The sequence below is a fragment of the Rhincodon typus genome, chromosome 9, assembly GCF_021869965.1.
Source record: "Rhincodon typus isolate 14 chromosome 9, sRhiTyp1.1, whole genome shotgun sequence".
Taxonomy (NCBI): Eukaryota; Metazoa; Chordata; class Chondrichthyes; order Orectolobiformes; family Rhincodontidae; genus Rhincodon; species Rhincodon typus.
The window spans coordinates 42969526-42990609 of record NC_063340.1 but is presented as its reverse complement, the minus strand read 5'-3'; the positions used below and the strand labels follow the sequence as shown (position 1 = coordinate 42990609).

The 21084-nt window shown below is 37.0% G+C and overlaps 1 protein-coding gene across 7 annotated transcripts in view; it reads right to left on the bottom strand.

Annotated features, from left to right (window-relative positions):
• Positions 1–6238: 6238 nt before the first annotated feature.
• The window catches only part of ccdc88ab (coiled-coil domain containing 88Ab), a 342694-nt gene continuing 327848 nt past the window's right edge, over positions 6239–21084 (bottom strand). For 2 of the 7 annotated variants that reach the window (XM_048601173.1, XM_048601177.1), the window contains 6 exons: positions 19445–19534; positions 19006–19086; positions 18121–18398; positions 15960–16446; positions 9426–9528; positions 6239–7847 (listed from right to left, as the gene is read on the bottom strand). In XM_048601173.1, the coding sequence (XP_048457130.1) occupies positions 9464–9528; positions 15960–16446; positions 18121–18398; positions 19006–19086; positions 19445–19534 (1001 nt within the window). In that variant the 3' untranslated portion in view covers positions 6239–7847; positions 9426–9463. The remainder of the gene's footprint in view (positions 7848–9425; positions 9529–15959; positions 16447–18120; positions 18399–19005; positions 19087–19444; positions 19535–21084) is intronic. The other 5 variants (XM_048601174.1, XM_048601175.1, XM_020528924.2 and 2 more) reach the window with 5 other exon arrangements.

The window sequence follows — 21084 nt, the reverse complement described above, 5'->3', positions numbered from 1 at the left end:
CAAGCCCTGCTTTACCGGTTACATTTCTCGTATTGAACTGTCACCTGACAACAGTCCCTCCGCAAACCACCTTCTGGAAACAGTGACTGTACTGATGCAAATCTTCTCCACGTCAGCCAATCAGCGTCACCACTCTGCTGCCCTCTTCCAGGTAGACCACCATGATGAGAGATCCCACTTTCCCCAATACAAGTGCTAGTGCCCTATGAACCACAACTCACTTCTCCACACCAGTCTTTGAATCATAAATTTAATAGACATATGAACAGAGGTAGGCCATCCAGTGCACTGAGCCTGCTCCATTATTCAATGAGATTATTGCTGATCTGATAGCCCTCAACCTCACTTACCTGTCTTTTCATCTCCCTAACCTTATTCATCTTTTGCCAATTTGCATGTGGCTCAGGCAGTAATCTTAAAAAAAAAACAGAACCTCAAAAGGTGGTAATATAAAGAGTGCCAACCCTACCACCTGCCATGGGAGCTTACTCTGCTATTCTGACAGCAGTTTACATCCCATCCCATGCGGAAGTGAACAGCACACTTGATGAAATATACACCATTACAAATAGCCTTGAGATGGAATACCCTGAGGCCTTGTTCATCATAGTCTGTGACTTCAACCAGGCCAACCTCAAGAGTGTGTTACCAAGATACTACGTCACCTGTCCCACCAGAGGCCCAAACACCCTACACAACCAAATATGCCTATCACCCCATTCCCCACCTGCATTTTGGTAAATCAGATCATAATGCTGTGCTCCTTCTCCCTGCTTATAAGCACAAACTGAACCATGAGGATCTGATAGAGAAAGTCTTACAATGCTAGTCTGGGGTTACAGACGGGCTCCTACGTGACAGCTTGGAGTTGGTGGTCTGGTCCACATTCAAGAACTCAGCAGCCAACCTAAAATGAATATGCCGCTATAGTCCACTCATGGTGGACTCTAAGTCACAGACTTTACTGTGTAGAGGACTGCATGCCAAAGAAGTTAATCTGAGTATTCCCCAACCAGAAACTATGGATGAACTGAAAGATCCGCTCCCTACTGAAGTCCAGGTCTGAGACGTTCAAGTTGGTGACTTAATCAAACCACCACCCACTCACACACCCCCATTATACTGTCTTCCACCCTCTTACATCGGTCAGAAAATGCAAGGGTCTCAGAAACATGTACCGACAAATTTAAGAATAGCTTCTTCTCCACTGTTATCAGACTTATGAATGGGCCTCTCATATATTAGTTGATCTTTCTCTGCAGCTATAGCACCATATTCTGCATTCTATTCTGTTATCCTGATGTAAAGTATGATTTGTCTGGTTAGCAGACAAAACAATGCTTTTCACTGTATCTTGGTACATGTGACAATAATAAATCAAATCAAACCTCATACTGTTTCAGCAGTACCTTTTTCCTAGGTGTACCTAAGTTATTGGTACTGACTTGAACCATTGCCACTGGATTCTCCCGTTCCTACTGCAAGTTCTTCTCCAGTCCAGAACAGATATTGGGCAAAGCCATTTGGACTCAGGCTTTTTGCTGAACAGTGTGAATCCCTCTCTATTATCCCCCTACCAAAACTATAAACCTTCATACTCCCATTCCACATGAATGACTGTTTCATAAGGCCATGACCTGTTAGCCCATCCATCTTCTAGCCCACACTCTCACACAGAGTTGAGAAAACCTCACACTTGTTGGTCAATTGCGAAGACTGTGACTCCTTCTCTCTGGGTCCCTTTACTTGCATCACTTGTTGTCACACTTTCTTAACCCTGACCACTGATCAAATTAGAAATCCTGCCCTGAGGGGCATGACTGCCTCCTGGAATAAAGTGTCCAAATAACTTGCCCCCTCCTTGATGTGCTGTAGTGTCTGCAGCTTAGCTTCTAGATCAGTACCCAAGCCAAAATTCCTGCAGTCACAAGCACTTGTGGCAGATGTTTGCCCTGGAGCACAGTGGCATCCAGAGCTTCCACATTCTGCAATCACAGAACATCACCTGCCCTACCATCTCTAAAACTGTTGATTTGTAAATCGCTAAGTAATTAATTTAAAATAGAGTATATGCCTCCCAAAATATTTTAACAATCCCAGCACACTTTACAATACGAATAAAACAATGTAATATTCACAGTACTAATGAAACTTAGTTTCTAACAATATCAGTTAGTACTTTCTGTTCCTAATGCTGCACAAAATTGGAAATCAAGTGCTGTAGGTTGACAAATATCAATAGGTTAAAAAAAAACACCCTCACTGAACTCTCCACTCAGCACTTTATTTACTGCAATAAACCTTAAAGTATCTCCTTCTTATAATACACCAAATTCCAAATTTGAATCAAGTACTCTCATTTACTGCTGTCTCTCTCAGGTGAAGTCTCCTTCATACTGCCATACTCCTCACTGACTATGTATTTTAAATTTCCTATTCTCATTTAGAGCTGTGATGAGTCACTCTCTGGCTTAGCTTCCTGCTATAGTAGTCAACACCTATGAAGGCAAAGAATTTCAGGTGATTGACAGACAGCTGCCATGTCTACTATTTCTAGGTCAGAAGCCAATGCGTAATCTAGAAATGAAGTTTAATTTCCTCTTTGAAGTAAATTCCAAGACATACCCACTCAGCCACTGTTTCACTCAGCCAAAGTCTTCCACACACTGATCCTGCTTCCTGACTGACTGCATGTTTTTAATATCCTATTTTTATATGTAGCCTTTCCTGCATGGTGATGTGTACAAATGCTTTATCCTTGTCTTTTACATACAGATGTTGAGTTTCACTGTCATGAAGGTCGTTGTTACCACTGGTGCAAGAATCAATAACCAGAGAACTGATTAAAGGCAATTAGCAGAAGAAGCAACTGCAACACGAAGAATAGAAACAAAATACAGAGTGAGCAGTTAGGATCTCAAATGCACTAAGGAATATTCTGGAGGGAAGGTCAAATGAGACTTTCAAAAGAGAATTGGACCATTATTTAAACATTTTTTTTACAGCTATGACAGAAAACAAGTTCAGTAGTGACACCAGGTGAATTACTCTCGCAGTAAGCTAATCCAGGCAAGACTGAAAGGCCTCCTTATATATTGTAATTATCTGTAGCAACTGTTGGTTGCTTGAGGAACGCCAGGTCAAAGTTGATGTGCTGGAATCTGAGCTTTGAACAGGGAGAGGGCAGAGTCACCTGAATGCTGAGTTTCAGAAGGCAGTCACACCTCTGAATTAAATACTGATTTCAGCTAGTAAACAGGAACAAGAGGGTATAGCAATGAGTGTGTGACTATGAGTGAGGCAGGTACAGGGATCCAGGAGGCAGTACAGAAGTATCAGCTCTTGTCCCTGTCCAACAGGTTCGAGATTCTTGCTACTATGTAGATGACAGCAGGGACTGGAAGAAGGATGAACTGATCGTACAACCACAGTATAGGGAGCCAATCAAATGGTGGGGACAAAAGAGAAATATAGTCATCATCAAGGTAAGTACAATTCAGGACACAGACACTGTGTCTCTGTGGCCAGAATCAAAAGTTCCTAGGGCTGTGTTCTCCGTTAGGGTTCAAGTTATCTCATCTGGGCTGCAGAGGAATTTGGGATAGGACAAGAAACGTCCAGTTGTCATTATCCATATAGGTACCAACGATAAAGGCAAAACAAGGAAAGAGGTTCCACTGAGGGAATATAAGCAGGTAGGGACTAAACTAAAAAGAACACAAAGATAATAATGAGATAACAAGGTGCAGAGCTGGATGAACACTGCAGGCAGGCTGACGTTTCAGGCCTAGCATTTCTGAAGAAGGGTCTAGGCCCAAAACGTCAGCCTTCCTGCTCCTCTGATGCTGCTTGGCCTGCTGTGTTCATCCAGCTCTGCACCTTGTTATCTCAGATTCTCCAGCATCTGCAGTTCCTGCTATCTCTGAAACAAAGATAATAATCTCCAGATTACTTGAAAATCAGGGAATTCACCCCCTTAAAGAGGTATAATCATTTTTCAATTTTAAGGCCAGGGCCACTGCTGGAAATCATGTCAGTCAGGTGGGTGGATGATTTACTGCTGGTATGATCAGCTAGCTAATCCACCCATCAATGTATGATAATAATATACTGTAATTAAAAGCAGCCAGGCCTCACATTGGCAAGTGTAGTGGAATGATTACACTCAGGTATGTTGCTCATTTTGGAGTTCCCCTACCCAAACTACACCTACCCCAAACTATGAGGCTTCACCACTATGCCAGTAATGTCAAAAACTGACATTTTGCCGCATTTAGACAAACAGGAGGCTGGAAGAGTACAGCAAGTCAGGCAGCATCTGGAGGAAAGGAGAAATTAGCATTTCAGGTATTACCCTACTTCAGGACTTAAATTTATATGCAGGTTTTTATTTCAAGAATGGACCAGCAATTTGAAAGTTTGCCTGAAGTTGATGGAAAGGGGCCGTTGTCTGGTTAGACATGTCAATATCAATGTCACTTTAGAAGTGGATTTTTGAAGCAGTAAACAATAGAAAATATTGCAAGAGCAGTTAGCCATCATTGACCAACATCTTTTAATTAATAAAAGGTGTTCTTATCCAAGACTAACAATTGCCATTCTGGATATACAAAAAATAAGAGATGGGAAAAATGGAATTGGTCCATTCTCAAAATAAAAACCTGCATATAAAATCTCTTACACACTTAACGTGATATTGTAGAAATAGTATAAATTAAACACTGCATATAGGCTCATCCATGTGAAACACAATTTGTCAAGTGATTGCTGAATTGTCACACTAAAACCTCCGAGTAGTTTCCAATGTTTGCATGAGAGACCTTAGAAATACCAGTCTAGGAGCTTTTGAGATTTTTAAGATCTATTTCTTCTAATTTAGGACTTTGGTTAAGATTTGTGAATGTTATGAATGGCACCAGTTGAATTTGATTATTTCAGGAACAAATTAAGAACATAAATAGAAAGTTATAGTAGTTTCTAATTTGATTCCCATTTTTTAAGAGTAAATTCACAGTCAGTGTTTAAATAGATTGAAATGAAAGTCTCTGGAAAGGCTAGTTTCTTTCTGCTTTGCCTTGACATTTAGGAGTCAAATCCAATGTAACACAAGATTTAATCTAGTGACCCTAATTGAAATGCTTATAGATGACAGATTCTCTCCTTTCCACCACCTAAATGTTTACTTTTCTTGCTCTATTGCTTGCTTGTCAAGAGCTCCTTCTAAACAGGTGCACTTGTTAGAGGTCCAGCCAGGCAGAAACTAAGAAATATATACATTTAGCCTAATTGGAACCCAAACTGAACCAATTGTGCACAGTTGTACTACATCAGAAATGTACTATTTGATGCATGACTCATATCAAACATATTATGAAAAACAAATAATGTTGCAGTGGTAGTATTTCCTCACTGATTCTAAATATTTTGAGGTACACTAATTCTTTCATTAGAAAGTTGTATTGTTGAGGGTGATGCTAAGCATTCACAGGATCTAGTCTTGACTTAACAGATAGGATAATTCCATTAAACATTTTCTTATTTCAACATTTGTTTAGGTTTCAGGAGAGAAATTTGGAAGCTCTTGTTCTGGCGTGAGAATGGTTCCCAGCCATGGCGTTTTTAAAGTCTATGATTGTGGATTTAATTCCCACTCTATAAATTGATCATATAATCAAAACCAATACTCTAGAGAAGTCATAATGAAATGCAACATCATTTAAGGTGCTGCTTTTGAATGAAACATTACATCTAAGTTCTGTTGGACTAGCAATCTCATGCACAATCTTAAGGCTAGCAATTCAACAGCATTCTGGCCAAAACCCTTTCCTCACCTAGTACCGCTCAAAACAGAGGCTTATCTGCAAACCAGCGGTTACATTTTCTTCACAATTGACTGAACATCAAAGTAACTCATCATTTATAAAGCACTTTGAGACGTGGCAAAATAAAGGAATTTGTAGATCTCAAACAAAAAAAATGAACAGGCTTTTAAAAGGTACTAAAATTGATCATACTTTCTCTTTGAGCTTGTAGGATTTTTGGATAATATGAAATGGTGGAAAAGATGTATAATGATCTTGAAATGCGGCAATACTAAAATATTTAGTTGTATAGTTGCATGATCATCATGAAGTAATTTTCTTTGCACACCAGAAGTTATTCATATTACTTGACGGCAAACTTCCATGTTTTAGACCAGTAAGGAAACAGCAGTTAACACTTGTTTTATTAAGCTGTACATAAATAAACCAATAGTATGAGTTTACTTTAGACACTCAAGATGAAAATCTAATTAGGATATCAAAAAGCAAAGGCACTGTATCAGTACCTTCCAATTCACTACATTAGCATGCTGTGATGTTCTTTTTAAAAAAATCTATGACATAGACACCAGCTTTTCAATACAGAATCTATAAATGGTTATTTATGATTGAATAATGTAAACAAAATTGTGAAAAATAACAATCTTAAATACTTTTAAATTCAAATCTTGCACAAGATAAACAATTTATGGTACTCTTATAAGGGAACATTTTGTACAAAAATAACTTGTTAAAATACTAAACACTAAGGACTTATAACTAAATCAGCGCATTTAGACTCTGCACAGATACGCAAAATACTTCTGAATGTCAGCTGATTGCAGGATATAAAAGAAAAACTCCTGTCTGCTAACCAACAAAAGTTACAATCTGCCAAAAACATGAGATTATTTGCTTTTTCAAACAAAATCTAAACATGACAACAACAAATGTTGGTTGCAACTATTCTTGTGAACGTATTCCTGCTGTAGCTTTCTACTCAGTCAGTACGTATATATTCAATTTGTACATGGTTATTTTCCAGGCAGTAATGTGTACAAAATTAAATGGAGTTAAAAAAATTTTACTAATGCTTTAGGATTATAAAACAAACAACTAATCTATTTCAAACAACTATGAAACTGAAAAATTCACTCTTCCTAAAATTAACAGTGTAAATGACAATGCAGTGTGTCAGGTGTTATTGTCAGAAATTCAACATGACAGAATCTTTGCCAGCAGTCAAAAAATATTGCACACTTTGTGCTCTTATAGTTAACTTAAAGAGGCTGTTACAAAATCCAATCTGCACATACATAACAAGAATGACACAGACATACAATGTTGCAATTCTACGGTGAAGAGGCATTTACATTATATACTTTAGTCTTGGATTACATGCCAAAAATAAGCGTTATGGTATTATAAACCTTAACATAACATCACATTGCTATTGGCATACATCATGCAGCATGTAAAAACCCAAAGGTAGTTAGTGCAAAATACCATAAGCCATGTGATTTTATGTAGGGTGCAGTGCAGCTCCACAACACTACTGCTTGTGTCTGCACAGTCTTGCAAATAATAAAAGCACCACAGAGTTTGTTTTAAAGCTTTAATGAAAAATTAAAACAAACTAAAATATGGTGTGACTTGTTCTTAAAAGTCAGTTAGATGAACAAACAGTTTATAAAACTGTTCATAGCATGTGACTTGTTCTTAAAAGTCAGTTAGATGAACGAACAGTTTATAAAACTGTTCATAGCATCTAAATTGTATTCAATTTTCTTGTAGGATTTAAATGAACTCTGGTGAAAACCTATGGAACTACACAAAAATCGTTACTCTGGAAGTATTTCATAACAACATTGGAGTCCAACTGTGCTCCTTGATTCAAGGAACAGTAAATGTCTCATTCTGCTTACTGAAGAGAGGTCACTGAACAGTTCTCATCATTTAATGCTTTAGTAATATTTCTTTATGGAGACAGTCTTGGTGCTTCTGCACTATAGTTTCAAATTGACAGTTTGAAGGACACTTTTCTTTCTGTTTTGCAGGTCAGAGGAAAGAAAATGAAAAAGAATTAAGAAACTGGTTTAGATACTGGTTAAGTCTGAAACAAATAAGAACAAAAAACAGTACCAAATATCATAAATGCATCATGCACAAGGAAACTTAAATTGTAGAAATAGCAGCATAGAACAAACATCCCTGGAGTGATCACGATTAATCATTGCATGCCAGATGTCATTGCCGAAATATTTTAGGAATAAAACAGGAATTACCTTAATGAGGCAGAAATGAAGCGACTGGCAAAATACCCAGCTTTAGCTCCTGAGCCTTATTTACATACTCTGATCCTGACCTTTTCCTGAAGTCAGTGCGTTGGGAATATGCCAAAATTGGTATGGTGCAATGTACATTGAACCTTTAATCTAGTTCTTTGACAAAGTAAGTTGGGAAAAGAGGTGACGATTAATAAGCGAGGGATGTAAGAGGCCTTGGGTATTCTAGTGGGTTCAGAATGAGCACTCCTGGTTCTTCTGATCTACAAAGCACCTTACCATGAAAAAATTACTTAATTGGGCCCTCTGTGACCAGGGTCCCTGCTGCCACCAGCTTTTGTTCGTGAGCTGGGTAGACACACTCTAATGAGGCCTATGGTTAAAATGGCTTTGTCTGATCCTTTGGGACAGGTGGCCTTACCATGTCTGAATATAGCTAAGTATAAATGAAAACAACCATGTATGTGTTGGCGGCACAGCTGGGACTTATTCTACCCCATGCCATTTCTGCTGGCAGGAAGGAGGGGACAGATTAGAGTTGGCACTAGGGTCCCTTCTTTATCACCATGTCTTGTGAATCTTTTTAAAAGGGAAACTATATTCCTCTCAAGTATCTGTTCAGCTATTATGCTTAGATATTTATACCATATCTATTAGTGTCCCTTATTTTACTTTCAAAAATATAATAGCAATATGAAAGCAAATATTTTGTGGAAAATTTAGCCATCAACAACAACACAATAGAGAAAATGAAACTACATCATTGCGGGTAATTTTTTTCTGTAAAACAATTTTCTGCTCCTAGGTTTCCATGGCCAAACTCTTTTGAAATGTGCAACATGGGAACAAAGGAAGGCAGGGACACTTGCAAGTATACAGTATCTCTCTTACAATCAATTATAATGAAGTAATAATTTGGATAAATATATTTACTCATGAAAACACAAAGATTTGAAGCACTTGCCAGAACTTTACAAAACAACCTTAATACAAACGTGAAAAGGCAATAAGTCATGAAAGACTGAAATTAATAAGCGAAAGCAGTGGATTGCATACATACAAAATAAATGAACTTTAAACACTTGTTTCCTTTTGTATTAAGCAATATGTGGAAGCCCCTGCCCAGGCATGCAGAATGAAAAATTAACAGTTAATATTGCTTAATGCATATTAATGCATTACACAAAGCCAATTTAATAGAATAAGCAAGCACATTTTTAGATCTGTTAAGCCAGCCACAGCAGAATGTTTCTGGAATAAACTGCTATAAGGATAATGTTAGTTTGTAAATAGGTAAATATTCTGATCCTCCCATTTACACTCCGGGCAGGAAACTTACCACCGTACCCCAAATCACAAGATGATGAACATTTACATCTAGGAGCTCTGTTGCTCCTCAGTTTTGCCTTGTGCACTTCTGAGTTCCTGCACAGATCCCATATCTGCAGAAAATAATCAAAGCACTTTAAATGGATCAGTCACCTGCCAAACATGTTTCAGTAGTTTATGTGTATAATATTTTTGCCTTAGGGTAAATGTACATGTCAATGCAACATAGTTTGGCTTCTCAGGTGTTAGGGCTCAAACATGCTGGGGCAGATGGCAGTTTTATGCTGATCTGCTTCAGTGTCAAGGTCAGACATATTCAGGAGGAAGGCTCGATTTACACCGTTATTACATCATCAGTGACAAAATGGATAAATTGATACAATTTTAGTGCAAAATCACCAAGTTGTGCAAAAAACACCAGCTGCAACTAATTCTAAAGTCATTGGACGATAAAGTACAGGAGTCATTAAAGTTTCCTGATTACATTAATGATTTTATTTAAACACACATTCACGGCACAGGTAACCTAACTTTAAGTTTGGCATTTTAGGATAAATACAAAATAAAATCGCCCTTTAAACATACTTGTCATTATCATTTAAATTTATTTTGCCTGGCTTTTCCGATGTTTAGTGTTTTGATATTTATGAGTGACAGCTAAAGTTGAAACTATTAATTAATGTGAAATGATGGCAGAGAAATTCAGTGGTCTTTGAACGTTGTTTCGTACAAGATAACTGCATTACGGGTAATTAGTGAAATCACTGTGGGTATCTATTATATAGAAACATAGAAGATGGGAGTAAAAGGAGGCCATTTAGCCCTTCAAGCCTGCTCCACCATTCATCATGATCATGGCTGATTGTCCATCTCATTAGCCTAATTCTGCTTTCTCCCCATAACCTTCCCCATTCGCCCCAAGTGCTGTATCTAGCTGCCTCTTGAATACATTCAATGTTTTGGCATCAACTACTTCCTGTGGTAATGAATTCCACAGGCTCACCACTCCTTGGGTGAAAAAAATGTCTCCTCATCTCCGTCCTAAATGGTTTACCCTGAATCGTCAAAATGTGACCACTGGTTCTGGTCACACCCACCACTGGGAAAATCCTTCCTCTATCTACCCTGTCTAGTCCAGTTAGAATTTTAAGTTTCTATGAGATCCTCCCTCATTTGTCTGAACTCTAGCGAAAACAATCCTAAGCCAGTCAATCTCTCCTTATACGTCAGACCCACCATCCCCGGAATCAGCCTGGTAAACCTTTGCTGCACTCCCTCGAGAGCAACAGTATCCTTCTTCAGAAAAGGTTACCAAAACTGCATACAATATTCTAGCTGTGGTCTCACCAAGGCCCTGTATATCTGCAACAACCCATCCCTGCTTCTGCACTCGAAACCTCTTGCAATGAAGGCCAACATATCATTTGCCTTCTTTACTGCCTGCTGCACCTGCAATGCTTACCTTCAGCGACTGGTGCACAAAGATACCCAGGTCCCACTGCACATTCCCCTCTCCCAATTTACAGCCATTCAGGTAGAAATGTGCCACCTTCTTTTTGCTTCCAAAGTGAATAACGTCACATTTATCCAAATTATACAGCATCTGCCATTGATTTGCCCACTCAGCCAACCTGTCCAGATCATGCTGAAGGATCTCTGCATCCTCATCACAGTTCACCCTCCCATGCAATGATTATAATTACTATCACCATTGCTAAATTAATAATTTCAAGTGTTTCTTTTTAATTAGTGAAGACATACAATCCATCTACTTTTAATAAAACTGTTTCAAGTTTCTTATCAATTCCACCTGTGTTTTATGACCAACCACTGCGTCCCCCCCATTGCTTTTACTATCGTGGAAAGTTCTAATCTAGGATATTTAGTCTGGGAGTATCTTATACTTAACATCTTTATTTTATTCGTCTTCAACAATGATTATTTATGTTAGAATGCACCCTGAGCTATTTTTAAAAATATTGACAGAGCTTGATAACAAAGCTCAATCAAACAACCTTTTTTGCCTTCAGCTGCCTACACTCAAATCTCAATCTCTAAAACCCTCCTCGGGAAAGATTCAATATGCTATGTCCAACATTTTGTGGTAGCTGCACCTGCTGTACATTTGCCAGCAGGTGCAGCAGGTTCAGCCTACACATAAAACCTTGCTCCTGTTGGATGACATGGAATGAAATATCAAAGTACAATAAAAATGGAAGGTACACAACAGAAACATAACAAAATATACAAATAGAACATCTCTTAAATATACATGATGGATAACCTTCCAACTTGAGATTCATTGATTATACTTGCAAAAACATGCAAAAACAAGACATTTGAATATTTGATTGTTAGTTTGTATTACATATGCAAAAATATGCTGATGCAAGATCAGTCATTTACCAATTCATACAGAAGAAATGCACAGCAAAGACAAACCAGCCATGCACAGGGTTAAACATGCAGGATAACATTACACCACCAGTTTGCAAATGTTTAAACAGGCAAGCTTTTTTTAATTAAATTCACATTACAAATACATAAATTATATATAACCTTCAATGCTAACTTAATTTTTTTCTCCACACAAGTGATAACAATCAGGTAACTCTAGTATTAAATCTGTTGAAAAAATAAAAAGGTATTGGCAACGATCTTCTAAAGCCTGTTTCACCCAAAATTAGAAGTCCTCTGATGAATACAATATACATGGATTTAAGTAATTGGGATCTTCACATTGGTTGCATTAGTACTAACTCTGTGGACATGCTGGAACATTTGAAATTTGGGGAGAAGTTAACATTTTGGATAACTTTAAAAACAACATATTTGGGACTAAATTACTTTTCTAGTTTGTTTTTAACCATTTAGTATCCATTGAAACATTTCAATTAAACTAAACAGTCTTACTTTAATCTGTAACAAAACCTTATGATAGTCTGATGTGACTCAAATTTTACACTGGTTTCTTAACGAAGCAAGCAAACTTATATTTTAGTTACCAAGGTAATTAGTTTAATTACTAAATTAGTAATTAGTTTTTTTTAAGATTGACAATATTTTAAAATTTGAACTACCTTTTGAATGATAACATGCTTTTATCTATGCTATATAATTATCTATAAGAAATAAATCTAACTTTCTCAAAAATGTATAATTCTGCACATCTGATTTTAAGGAATTTTTAAATCTTTACATTTTAAAATTTATTATAATGACAGGAATTTTTGAAGCACTTTAGTGACTAGAACACATTAAGTAATAACAATTAAACATCCTTTTAGCATAAATATTGAGACTAAATAAGATACATAGGAGATTGATGGATTTAAATAAGAAATTGGCTATCTTTAATGCATCAACGGAAGGAGGGAAAGGAGTTGCCTATGATTCTTATTCACTTCTCAGTTTATCATCTAATACCAAACTTAGTTTTGTTATATATTGTATTGTAATTCAAGTGCTAGTCACTTAATGCCTTATACATTTTAAATGTTATCTTAACTGCTCTTTCTTCTAATATTATGGTGTCTTTATTCAATTTAGCATGCTTTACTGCAAGTGTAACAGGTCCAGATTATAGAAATTTAAAGTTGAATCATTACTATGATTTTGGGATATGTCACTGCACTGTCAATGTTCTTTTAATAGAGAAGCTGTAATACTCAGTAATTGCTCAGTGAAGCTGTTGTAACTAATGACTTGTGAAAGTTTTGCTTTTAACTAAAAATAAAATTCAAATAGCATAACCAGAACGTGGGTAATTTGGCAAATGACTAAAGTGGTTCCATGCAAAGATTTTTTTATCGTAGGCTGGTTTGTCCTTTTAAAATGATGGATGCATGAATCAAGGAAAGTGATGTTGGAACTAGGATTGCTACTGGTCACCTTGAATATCATCATGCATTTCCTGGTCCAGTACAACATGAAGAAACATGAGCCAAATTTGCCTTAAGCTGCCTTATCACGTAAAAGCAACCCTTATTGACCAGTTGCATTTTAAACTTCATTCCAGCCTTGTCTAAACTGCCAGTTCCATGCAATTTATGGTGAACTGGCAGTGGTGCCAAGATAGAAAACTCACAAGTAACATGACAAACCTATTTCAGGTAGAACCTTTGTTATATAGACTTTCATGTCATTGTGAACCATTTACATTTGAATGACAGAGGTACAAGGACATTGTGCTAACCAGTTACATCGTTAGTTCCCACTCCTAGATGAAATTACAGAGAACTGAATACCCATCCAAGCATGCACACCACTACTTTTCATTTCCTGTTTATATCTTTTCTAGCAGTGTGCATTTAATTGCTTAATGATGACAAGAGTCAAAACGAAACAGAGAAAAAACTTTTAGGCCTGCAAATAACTTAGTTTGCAAGAATCCTAAGATACAGATATATTGATGATTCAATGGAGCAAAGATGAGTTTCATTAAGATAATTCTGAAACAAAACAGTATAATGTAAGAAAATCAAGTTTTGATACATTGGTAAGAGCTAAACACTTTCAAATTAGAATTTCAATGACCAGCAATGGTGTTTTCTCTTATCATAATATTTTATGGCATAAAAATACATTTTGTCATATCTACTGGGAAAATAAACTGGACAACTGTAGAACTTTAAAGTGTTAGCATCTTAATGTCTGAAACTTAGTTATGCTTTAGAACAGTACATAAAAGCAAGCTAAGCCTTGCATACTTGTTTTCATTAGTTTCAGATAATGTTTTCTGTAAATCAGTGTAAAGAAATGCTGCACGTACAACATTCACAGCTGTTGAACTAGATGGCAAAATATGAAATTTCAAGTAAAATGTAAAACTGTTTGCTTATGTTTTTAAAATAGAGCTGTGCTCCATTTTCCCATCTCACGATTCCATTAGAGCTTCTTTTTCCCTCCAACTCCTTTCCCAACCTGCCTCTCCTTTTGTAAGGAACAACTGGGCTGTGCTTTGCACCTTCTTACGACATCCAGTGACAGTAAGAACTTGCCATTTAATACATCATAAATACAGATCTGTGTCCTCTGTAGCACGGATATATTGGTTCTTGAGTTTGTGAAATCATTAGCTGTGCTGTAATTTACTTGCTATTTATCTTTTTCCCAATATTGTTGAGTCAGAAAAATAAATGACACAGAGTCAAAGATGAACTATTTACATATTACTTCGACTAATAATGCAAATAGGAGAATTTGCCAGAACGCTTTACAAAATGATTCAAGTGGTTAGGCACAACTTAAATTTTATACTTTAAAAATATATAACAGTGTAAAATTATTTGCAATATTTAAGAGCCTTTTGATAGAGGGCTGTGGGACCACACCAACTAAGAAATAGCCAATTTCTCTATTTACGGAATTTCATGAAATTAAAAAAAGAATATCCTTCTTGTCAGGTACAAAGTTAGATGCATTTTACCAGCTTTCATACATTAAAGAAATATTCAAGAAAATGCTGACCACAAGATGTGTTTAGAAGTCAGAGGAGCTTCCTTCAAAACAAATTGTGAAACTTAAATCAAAAGTAGATTCAGTCAAAATTAAAAGGATCCAACCAAAAAGTTTTCCAATGAAACAAATGCATATTAAGTTAACAATGAAAATAGGATGAGTTTTATGCAAGCTAAGATTTCAGTACAAATGTTATGAATCTAGACAACTTCAGACAGGAAACCTGTGTAGTTTAACTTATTGGTAAAGGAAGGCTACAATTATACATGATTGCTCAGGGATTGATTTGATTTCTGTACACTGCAAAAACAGTTTATCCAATACTGTATTTCCTACTGATACTGTGTAGATATCTGTTTTGCTGTTTGGTTCTTAAGATATTTGATACCCTTGTTATTACTTTTAGGGCCTTTACTATTTTAAAATCTGCAGACTGATAATCATTCCACAGCACCACAAGTCATGGCAAGTCATTAGACACATCCATATTCATACCATACAGTCTGCTTATCTTCTGACATTATTGAAGGAGACACAGAAACATGCATGCTTTCTTCTGTAAATTCACCAGTTGGGAGTTTACTACTAACAAGAGGGGAATTTAACTCACTACTATCCTGGTTCTCAAACTTAAATAGTTCACTGGATTTTGAAATAATGATTCTCTGATCTTGCTCTGGCAAGTGGACTGTTTTAATTGGTGACACCATAGCAATATCAGTTGGCCGTGCTATTGGCAATCTACTGATACTACTGACAGGATTAGTGGATAAATTGGATGAGGAAAGATGTACGTTAGTATAGGAACCCACTCCAACTGGGTCAGGTTCGGCAATCGCAGAGCCAGATACAAAACCAAGAGCAAGGGATGAGACAGATTTTGAAATGGTTTGACCTTTTTCATCAGTTACAGCGCCAGTGAAAACCCTCTTGATGTTTGTATTATTATAGTCAAAATCTAGAGACTGACCATGAATGAAGGGACTGATTGATTGAGATTTCTGCAAATTGGATGCTGCTTGAACCTGATAAGCTACAAGCTTAGAAAAAAGGGGTTGGTGGTAATGATCAGCTTGGTACTCACTGGGTAAAGTCCGAGCGCTCGTTACCACCTTGCCTGGAGAAGGATCTATTGATACTGGTGCTCTATTATCTCGCGACATGAATTCATGAATGCTTGTTCTTCGATTCGACCCCTCTGCTGTAGAGATCACATGACTTGCACGGGGTAGAATAGGAGAACTGCAGCAGTCTGTTTGAGCTGGTTGTTGTGGCATAATTGGCAGTTCGCTGACTGACACAGTCTTTCCTTGGTTTACCATGGTTGGCTCTATTGCAGTGCTTGTAACAGAGATGCGGTCTGATTTCCGAAGAATTGGCCACATGTATTGTTCAGACTTTTGTAATTTGCCAGTAATAGAATCTGCAATCTCCCTTCCTCCAGATGATTTTACAGTAGCACCATTATTGATAACTTCTTGATTCAATTTCTCGGTTCCAACCAGTTCAGGAAAATCTGTGATTTTTGTGAAAACATCATCGAAAATATTGTCATGGCTTTCAGAATGTACCTGTGCAAATGAAATATGAATAATAAACAAGTTATTAAATATATTAATAGATTTTATCTCACTCTATATTGAGTTTTTTCAGCTAAAGTATACCACATCTTGCAGCATTTTTCATAGCTGATATCATAGCTGTGATTCTATATTAAAAAAAAATCACTATTTAAAAATTGGAAGTCTCATCTTTCCTTTCTCATGTAGCCTTATAAACGGGACTCCATCCTGAATGGCCTCTCATTCACTAATTTGACTCATAGCTGATCAAATATTCAGAAACATATATGCCTACAATCAACATATTTAAACTGTTAGTCAGTTATAGCTTTATAAATAAACCACAAATGGAAACTTCCTTGGATTTCTGTCCATTTCATCACTTAACTGAACTTCCACTGTAGTAGATGTAGATCTGAGAAAATTCCTAGACTGTGCGTTTCTCCCCTCAGTTTCAGTACTAACAAATCAGATCTACTGAATAGGGGATGTTAAGGCAATTGTGACAATTTTCTTCAACTGCTAGTTGTGCAGAAAATAAAGTAGAAAAAATATCAAATGAGCTACAATTTCTGAGAATTTTGGTTGACGATGTGTGCACTTATTGGTTTCCTCTGAAGAGGAGAAGTAAGCTGTTTGAATAAAGAGAGTTAATAATATATTTATTTCAGGATTGGTTGCAGCTGATTTGTTACATCCTGTCATGAATTCAATAGTAGCCTTACACTACATTTGTAAAATCCAAGGTTTGAAAGTAAGATCAGAGGTGGTAATGAGTTTTGCTACATTTAAGAATTACACAGTCATTTGAGCAGCAAACTCCAAGAAACATATGTTGAAAAAGGTGCAGGATACCTTCATTCAGCAATTATAAAAAAACAATGAAGTAGATTAGACAAGCGTGCATTGTATTGTGCAAAATTTTGACAAATGAAGGGTGATCCAATTGAGTTGTTTAAAATTATCAAGGAATTTCTTAGATTAGTTGCAGATAAATTATTTCCTTTGGGGAGGAAATCCTGAGGAAGTAGGCACAACTTTGAAATTAGATCCAGGTCATTTAGGAATGAAGAGACAACAAGGTGTAGAGCTGAATGAACACAGCAGGCCAAGCAGCATCAGAGGAGCAGGAAAGCTGACGTTTCGGGCCTAGACCCTTCTTCAGAAGGGTGCTGTGTTCATCCAGCTCTACACCTTGTTATCTCAGATTCTCCAGCATCTGCAGTTCCTACTATCTCTGAAACATTTAGGAATTAAATCAGGAAATGTTTTTCACTTAAAATGTGTAGACGGAAATCCAGCATTTTCTCTCCAGAAAGGCTGTGAATGTAAGATCAAGTGAAATTTTCAAGATGGAGATCAACAGGTATATCAGAAGATTTGGAACAAATTGAGTAAATGGAGTGTGTATAGCAGATGAGAGAAAATGAGAAAGCGAGATCCACAAACAGAAATTTTAGGGAAAATTAAGGGAGAAAACGTTAGGTGGTTCCATCTCAATATCATCTTTGTTGAGGTAGACCAGTTTGCGTAATGTAAATGAGAAACAACTGATCAAGAAATACTATAACTGGTGTACAAAGAACAAAGAAAATTACAGCACAGGAACAGGCCCTTCGGCCCTCCAAGACTGCGCTGATTCCAGATCCTCTATAGACTAAGTTATTTTTCTGTGCAACTGACCTCTGGGGATTGGTTTACATTGCTTTCCTCCAGAAACTGTTGCAAGGTAACTACTTCACTTCCAGGTGACGTGGCTTTATTTCTTTGCTGAGAATGAGCTTGGGTTCCATCACTTCTAGGTTCTTCATGCTGGAAGGATGAGTTGTCTTTTTCCAAATTTTGTATATGATGATTATATTGAAGGCTGCTGCTCAACAATACTTGATCATCATAAACTGGACCATATTCTCCACTGCTGTGACTTTGGGATCTACTGTGGCTGCCATTAACTGCACCTGCTTTAAAGCAAAAGAAATCACCGCATAAAACCTAACCTCATCTACCATATTGGCAATGAAATAGTAAGTACAGGAAAAACACCTGGCATCTCTATGCAAATGGAATGAAAAAAAATCAAATTGTTGTGGATTAGAACACTAAATATCATATCTGCATGAGCAAAGCAAATCTAAATATTTATATGAAGCCAGACGGTGATAGTGGTAGCTACAATTTATCAACGAATCATGCCTATTGCGGTAACAGCATTGGATTACCTTTACATTTATATTCTATCATAAAATGTAGAATTTCTTGTTGATCTCAGTTTAATACTGAATGCAATAGAAAATGAGGAAATTGTATTAACACCTGACCTAGTAATTTCGAACATTCTACATACAAATAATAGTACAAACATAAGACAGGTACCAGACCTAGCAGAGTAAAATAATATTTTCTCTCCAAAATTCTGTGTAGGAAAACATTCTGAATCATCAAAAAATACTCATCCCAGTAAACACTCATTGCATTTCAGCACGCAGCCTAAATGAAAAATAAGAAGTGTGAGAACAATAACAGTATAAAAGTGGAACTGATTAAAAAAGGTAATCAGCCAAGGCATACCTTTTACATCGTGAGCTGAAGCATTATTATTGTTATTGCTACTGGATGTCCTGCTACTATCAAGGCTGGCTGGTCTGGAAGCTAAATGGAAATTGGGAAACAGCAGGAGATAAAAATGAGTGGAGGACACTTTACCTTTGATCATTGAAACAGATAAGGCAGGGATGCATGCAGTGTATCACAGGCTGAGCATGCCCAAGGTTAGAAAAGAGTTGTGTCTTACAGATCAGAAAGCCAAGAATTTTCGAGGCAGTCCAATTGGACACGTTGGAACATAGCACTATAGGAAAAGCAGATAAACAGAAATATAAGGGAATGGGCTGGACAGAAAACAGTAGCCCTTTCAGGGCAACAGTAAAAGTGGAAAGCCAGGCTATTTCATGCCAAATACAGATGAAGAATAGAATGTGCAGGACATTAGTGTGATTTTATGACTTACAACCAATATGACAGGGCATTCTGTAAACTGTAGGGCTGTCAAGAGCAGAAGGAGCTGGAGTGCATCCATAATAATTATTCTGTAACCCTTCTTGCTCAAATAGAAACAAGCACATTGTTAGTATCCATAAGATGGATGAAAAGATTCATCATTACAACTACCATCAGTATTTAATGTTAAATGATTTTTTTCCCTCAGTCAGGCTTTCATGATTTTTATTTATAGGATTTTTGTTTCTCAAATATATATTCAATGAATATAATAAATTTACATCCAAGTGTAACACGTTTAAGTGCAATTTCTGTGTAAAAAAAATTTCCTCCTTCACCTATCTCATTCTTCTTAACTAAAGTTAGATCCAATTTACTGTCCAAGTCATAACCATAAAAACACACAATCAATGAATTTACCCAATGCTGCCCCTTAATTGTCCTGCAAAATGCCCACCTTTTCCATGAAAATTTGAAAGCAAATGTCAGTTCAGATTATAAATTGTACTGTGGTGCCTTAGCTACAGAAGAAGCACCTGTTCACTAGAAAAATGACGGAGGCCTTATCTAAATCTATCTCAAGTGTCACAGATCACAAAGTTTCTGAACCACATCTATTAGAAACTCCTAATTTCAATATTTGCAATGTAGTTCTGAAATTATTAAAGGTCTAAGACATGTGTTCACTATTGTAGGATTAAGCAAAAATCCCTATTATCTAAAATACTGGACAAAGCCTTGGACTTTTCAAAACTTTTAAAAGATAAATGGAAGCTGGAATGAGTTCTGCAGAAAATACACAAACACACTCCACAGAACTGAGATGGCTGTCTGGGACCATTGCTTAGCCTGGAATTCCAATTTTCACCTCCACTCTAAAAGATTAAGCAACTGAAACAGACTCTAGCCCAGGATAGCTTCTACACCTCGGACTACACCGCACAGACAGCATGGAGCCTACGAGAGATACCGAATGTTCAACTTCAATTGAAATTCACTCAGTGAGACATCAAACATTCAACTTCAATCAAAATCCATTCACACAGGAAACACCAGGAACTCAATGGATTACACAGATATGAGGGATGATAACGGGGCACACAGTCTGTATAACTGCCAGCCCTGACCTCATCTGGAGGAGACAGACTTCTCCCAACAAGCTTCTGCACAAACAACTTTCCCACAGGCTTCCAGCCCCAATAAGCAGCTTCGAAACCAAGAATCACAGAGGACAAACTGAGAACCAAGAACAGGGAAGTAAACCAAGAGCACCACTGGAACAAAGGACATCCGAAAGAGGGGGAAGCCAGCCAAGTACTATCCGAACAAGAGCTTCCAGACACGGGCCTGTTCCGAACCAACAGAACCAAAGGCAAGAACCTCAGCAACCAGGTGCACTTTAAAACTGCTTTTTCCTCAGAGGTGAGCTGAAAATCCCGAGATCCCAAAGTTCTGACCTAGCTAGCAGGTGGGTTGTGACAGTGCATTGGGGCCCCATGGGTAGGAAGCCTGATTAAAGGTTCTGTAATTAAAACTGTTGTCTTTAGGTTCTAATAGTTTTTAATCTAGCTAATAGTGTATTTAATAGTATGACTGTCCTCTGTATAATTGATAGTGTCAATTTTCCAGTTTACTGCATTTACCTATATT